Below are 6,576 nucleotides of genomic sequence, written 5' to 3'. Positions count from 1 at the left end.
ATTAATCTTAGTTGTTAATTGAATTTGATGATAAGTATGAGTAAGTCCCAGTAGTGGTGTGTTTAGACATTAAGATAATTTAACTTATGATAATAAATTATTACAAGTTTAATATGTATTTGATTGATTTTGTTGGAGTACGATAGCATGTTACCTGTGAAAATGACAAAATTATGATTGAATGTATTAATTATATAATTTTGATACTTAAGGGTATACTCATGTATTGTTCATATTCACTTTCTAATTACTAACCGCGACTTATATTCAACTTCTAATTGTTGGTCACTGCTCATATTCACCAACCACTATTCATATTCATTTTATCTACTCACTAGCTACTACTCAAAATCATTTTATACTCATTAGCCATTGCTCACTCATATTCACTTATTATCACTTGAGTGTGACTATTTACCACTTATATCCATTTGTTTGGTACATATTACTCATATCCGTATGTTAAGCATGATTACTTACCATTTATATTCACTTGCTAAGTATAACCAGATACTTATCATATTCACTCACCGAGTATGACCACTTACTACTCATATTCAATTGCTTAAGTATATTTACTTGTCGAGCATATCCATTTGCAAAGTATATCCAATTTCTAAACATACTTGCTTATCAACTATACCTCAAGTGAGTTAACTTAGGGATGCCAAAGCGAGATCCTTTTTGGTAACCTGGCAGGTATGTGATTTGAGACGAATTAGGTAGAAATTAGTGGGCCTTTAACAACCTAGTCCGATAACGGTGAGAAGTTGTCGTTGAGATCAAGGGACATGAATAAGTAATGACTTTTGACAAGCTTCTAAAATGATAAAAGAGATAGAAGTAAATCAAATTACACATTGAATATAGTCGGGACGTCCCGACCTTATACTTATTAGCCATTACTCATATTCATCTTATACTCACTTCTTGTTTATTACTGTCTAAGTATAATCACTTGTTGATTATGTTCACATGCCGTTTTTTTACTCAATTGCTTAACTAAAGAAATTTATTATATAGATGATTACATGACAAGAAATGAATGAGAGTACATGTATTAAAATGTATGTAATCATATATTAATTATGGCTTGTATGAATATAAAAAATGGTAAGCATGTCATTAGAAGGGAAGATGAGAAATGAAAAGAAATAAGTTTGTCATCAACATTACTCACGTATGGGATAATTAAAAAGTCAATATCATATATGCATAAAGAGATATTATGGATTGGATGCTTCTTATTGAAATGATTGTTGATTTCATTGTCAATGTAAGAAAGATTATATTATTATAATGTTAACTATGCATTATAATTACATGATTAAACAAAAAAAAAGTAATACACACACAAACACACGGAATATATATATACACACACACACGCATACATGTTTCCATCGCCCACGTATTAATGGTGACGATACCTCATGTGTTGGGATATCGTGGTGAATGTTTTGAATGCCTTAAGGGTCGAGATGCTTGTGATGTCTCAAAATTAAGATGCCTTTGGAGTGTTCAGAAAGTAAATTAAAAAATATAGTACATAGATACATGCCTATACATATCTATAAATGGATTAATTGGTGATGATCATGTAAGACAGCATGTTATACCATCCATTTACACTTGGTTAAATAATTTTATATAAAGTTGTTATTTACTTTGTATTAATATATTATAATATATTCACTCATACTTTTGTCACGGGTCAATCGAACCTCTTGGACATGCTTTCTTTCAGGCCGTGACACTTTCATAGATGATTATTTTTTATTGCGTTGAACTTATGTTGTTTGTTAGTGGGAGAATAAGTAGTAAATGATATCCTACCTTAGACTTAAATATTTCTTTAACTAGGGTTCGATTCACTTACTTTTTAGAATTATAGGATGGTTCTATGGACACGACGATGGAGGAGAAGAGATTATGTCAAAAGCTATTAATCCATGAGTTGGATGGCGATTTGGTTATTGTATAGACTCACTTTTAGGTTAGATTGGTCTAGATATACTAGTTGATCTTGATCTTTTATAACATTGATGCATTATGTGTTTTGCTTGAATATTATATAAAAATAGTAACTATTTATGTTATTGTAATGAAGAAGTATATGTGATTTATTAAATTTGTGCGATTTCTTGTAAGGGATATTGTGAATATTTTGTTGTCTTTTTGCATGTGTAATTATATTAAAAGATATAATTAGATAAGAGAAAAGTCATGCGTGACGTTCTGAGGCATCACAGTTACACTTTTCAAGGTTCTAACTATGATTATTTACAAAAAAAAGTCATAAATTCCAAGACTATCACTATAACCACTCAATAATTATGCGTTTGTGTCCATTATCTCCATCATCAATTGACATTTTGGCAATTCTTTGTTTTGTTCATAAATAACATTACTTCAACACTTGAAAATTTTGAAACGACCATTGTTAATGACATTGTCCATGGTAATCAACAACCTTGAAAATAAAGAAGTTGCACAGGAAAAAAACCTTAGCTAGGAACTTGATTAATGTTGCATAAGATTCCACTACAACTTGCAAAAGCATGAGTGAGAACAAAAAAAAAAATTGATGAAATAGAGAGAGACAACCCTAAAAGAAGGTAAGTCACGTGATATGATGGCTTGGTGATAGACCGTGGACTTGTGCGTTGTGGGACCTGAATTCAAGAGATTACTCACGCACCTAAAACCCTTGCCACAACCTATCCATACTTGGATAAAAATCTAGTTGATACGCATTTTCGTCCTTACGAACTTTCCATCGCACATCCCTAATGGCATCAAATTTAAGAAAACACATATATTGATCATTGTTTGGTTATCACTTTGCTTCACATGAGAGGATGCTGACTTCATTGTTTCTTCCAAATTGGATAATTAGGCTTCGCTAAGATTCGATGTTGCAAAATCTTGGCTCAACATCTTTGATATGCGCTTATAGTCAGCTTTCATCTATTATGAGATGGTTTTTAGTTTTGATATATTTCCTGTTTCTCAAGAGTTAGTTGTTTTGCAAATGATGTGCTCTGATATAGAATTGTCGTTGTATTTATCAAAGGTCCATTAGGGATGACTTCTTCCTTTTCTTCTTCTTGTTCTTCAGGTGCAATAATTAATGATATGAATTTACTTCTAATAATTGCTAGTACTAAAATGCCCCATTCAAGTTTGTCCATTGATTATACGCTATCTTGGGTAAATAATTATTATATGACCATAATATTAACCTATGCATTGCTATTGTGAAACTAAATAATTATTATATGTATGTGGGTGTTTTTTTTGTCATCCATATATTAATGGTGATGATGTCCATGCAAGATATCCCAAGGAGTGCTTTAAGATGCCTCAAAATTTTATGTGCCCCTTATATCTAGATACCCTGAAGAATGTTGTGATATGTCTCGGGAACCGAGATACCCCATGCATTATAATGTCTTAAAGTTGAAATACCTCGAGAGTATTCAAGAGGAGAAGTTGAGAACTTATACATGCTTATACATATCTGTTAATGGACTAATTGGTGATGATCATGCAATGTACGTTATACCATTCATTTGCACTTGGGTGAAAAAAATTCATGTAAGGTTATTATTAACTTTGCATTAGTATATATACATTCACTCCTACTCTCATACATGGCTACTTTATATTGCCTTGAATTCATGTTATTTGTTGATGCTAGGTCGAGTGATAAGATGATCTCCTATCTTAGACTTCTAAGTTTCATTAAATGGGATTCAGCTCACTTCTTACTTTTCAAATTTGTAGGATGGCCTCCTGGACATAATAATGGAGTGAAAGCCATCAACTAGTGAATTGGATGATAGTTTGGATATTGTATAAGCTTGCTTTTGGATTAGTATGAGCATAGAGGTGCTAGTTAACCTTGACCTTCTCCCAGGACTTATGTATCGTGTGTTTTGCTTGAATATTGTCTAAATATAGCAACTACTGAAGTTGTGCAAGAAAGAAACCCTAGTTGGGAACTCAACCGATGACGTGTGAGTGAGAGTGAAATTGCCAATCCTACTCATCATTATCCTTATGCTAAAACTTGGGAAAGCATGAACGAGAAAAAAGGAAATCCATGAGCCAAAGAGGGACAACCTTGAAAGAAGGTAAGCCACGTGAGACGATGGCTTAGTGATGGACGGTGGCCTTGGGCGGGATGACTCCCACCAACCCCAATTCAAAAATTTTACTTGCGTTTTAGAAAACCTTATCTCGACCCATCCGTACTTGGTAAAAAATCCGGTCGGGACGCGTTTTCACCCCCTACCAACTTGCCTCTTCACCTTCCAGACGGCATCAAATTTAAGAAAAACACATATATAGACCATTGGACCTTATCACAATCTCCATACATAGCATGATTCAAAAAAAAGAAAAATATCTACCTCAACTCAATCAATTTCTTACCAATTCATTTGCTATAAGAAGAAAAGGCACACAGGAGCCAATTCACGTTGACCAGGACCACCTGAGTCCCACCCCCTCAAGACTCGCCCCGACCCTTCCCTCCCCTCCCTCCCTTCTCCCTTCTCCCTCACTCCCTCACTCACTCTCTGATGGCAGCTGAGCTCCACCTGCTGGAATCCCCCTTCGGCGACGACGACGCCTCCGCCGCCGCCTCCGCCGCCGCCATAGCCGCCCCGCAGCCGCCGGCCGCTGCCGCGGTTCCGCCCCCGCCTCCGCCCCCGCCGGCCGCTCCAACCGCTGCCGCTACCGCTGCCCCCGCTCCGGCCGCCGCCCAGGGGCTCGCCCCGGCGACAGCCGACAATCCCGCCCCGCCGCTCGCCCCGAAACGCCAGCGCCGCCCCAGCGTCCGGCTCGGCGAGATCGGCGGCGAGCAGCCCGGCGCTCTCGCGCACGACTCGCACGCGCGGCGCCCCAAGCCGGCGTCGTCGTGGCGGCTCCCCAAGGAGTCCGCCGCGAATCCGCAGTCCTCGAAATCGGTCAAGGCTCGCTCGCTGACGCACCTCGTCAACGGCGACGGCCAGCCGCACGACCTCGAGAACAGCTCGGGCTTCGATTTCCCCAGCCGGAAGGCGAAGGCGCGGCGCGGGGTCGCCGCGAAGCGGCAGAGGTCGAGCTGGACGTCGTCGAAGCTGGACCACGTCGCGGACAACATCAGGGAGGACGAGGAGGAGGAGATCAACGAGGGCTTCCGGGATTTCGGCGCCGCCGATTCCGGGTCTCCTCCGACAAAGGAGCACAGTCCTGCTTCGCTGGACGATGCCGCGGCGCTCGACAATTGGCGGAGAAGGCCCAGCCGCGGGAGGTCATCTCTGAGCCGCGACAACGGCGGGAATGAGCTGGACACTGCCCGAGAGTCCGACTATAGAGACGGGAAAGGAGGAAGCAGCGACGGGGTCAGGAGCTGGCTGGTGGAATTGGGGCTTAGCCGGTACGCCCCGGTTTTTGAGATTCATGAGGTTGACGACGAGGTTCTGCCGATGCTGACGCTGGAGGATTTGAAGGATATGGGGATCAATGCTGTGGGATCGAGGAGGAAGATGTACGCTGCTATCCTGAAGCTTCGCAAGGGTTTCTCTTGATGTGAGTTGCTCTTTTGATGCAACACAGTAGATAGTGAGCGATAGCTGCTGTAACTGATAGCATTTGTCATAGATGGGTTTTGGGATTCTCCTGCTGATGATGAATAAAGATGCGAATAATGTTCTAACTTTGAATACATTGTATTATTTGTTGATGAGTAAGAGCACAACCACAAAAGGTTAAAGAATTTGTGATTCATCTCACTGATCTTCATCCCACTGGAAGAAGAAAGTGCAGAAAAGTTGAGCAAGACATTTGACCAAATTTAGCAGCATCCCAAGCTAGATATTGTTAATCAACCCCATTAGCAACGGACTATTAAACTTTTCGCCAGTTCACTAATAACGTACTTCGAGATCATATCTTGCTTGCTTCTCATCTTGGCAAGTACTTCCGTGTTCCAAATATGTTGCGACCCTGCCTCAGAGGGGGTGATGTAGGTTTTCGTTGGCTGATACTCTAATCAAGCCCTTCACTACTTAGGCTGAAGATACTGTATATGCTTCACTTTCTCTGTCTCACAATACAATCTTTTATAACATGCTGTTGTGTGCATGCTTCACTTTCAGTAATTGGAGGGGATATTTCATAGATTAGGGATTGGAGTCTGTAGTTTGTACATGTGTCCCCAATAGAGGGCCTGTTTTGAAGATGTGCAGTTTTTGAATGAGTGGATGCTCTGAGATAGGACAAGGAGCCATTTTGCTCAAGAGAAATGAATGAGAAATCTGAAGCTTTTAGCAAATATTGTAGTGAAGTTTCTGACCAGACAATGGCTATTTGCGACCATGGAATTTAAGTTATGCTGTAGGAAATGACAGGAATTCTCTTCTTTTTCTCTTTTAATGATCTTGAGAGCAGAACAGCAAAAGAGTAGGGCATAACTGCGTATGAGGGTTTATTTAGTTAGTGCTTCCAATTGATATTTGAACTTGATTTTCATGAAAATTTGGAGTTCTATTCGTAAATTGTGCTACAACTTGATAAAAGAACCAT

General features: G+C 39.6%; 1 protein-coding gene across 1 annotated transcript; it reads left to right on the top strand.

Annotated features, from left to right (window-relative positions):
- The first annotated feature begins 4,589 nt into the window (after window positions 1-4,589).
- Window positions 4,590-5,579, top strand: LOC139882937 (uncharacterized). The gene has a single exon (XM_071867184.1). The coding sequence runs from the start codon at window positions 4,590-4,592 to the stop codon at window positions 5,577-5,579; it is 990 nt and encodes a 329-aa protein (XP_071723285.1).
- Window positions 5,580-6,576: the final 997 nt, after the last annotated feature.

This window comes from Rutidosis leptorrhynchoides, unplaced genomic scaffold (genome assembly GCF_046630445.1).
Source record: "Rutidosis leptorrhynchoides isolate AG116_Rl617_1_P2 unplaced genomic scaffold, CSIRO_AGI_Rlap_v1 contig328, whole genome shotgun sequence".
Taxonomy (NCBI): Eukaryota; Viridiplantae; Streptophyta; class Magnoliopsida; order Asterales; family Asteraceae; genus Rutidosis; species Rutidosis leptorrhynchoides.
This window is presented reverse-complemented; position numbering and strand designations above follow the sequence as displayed.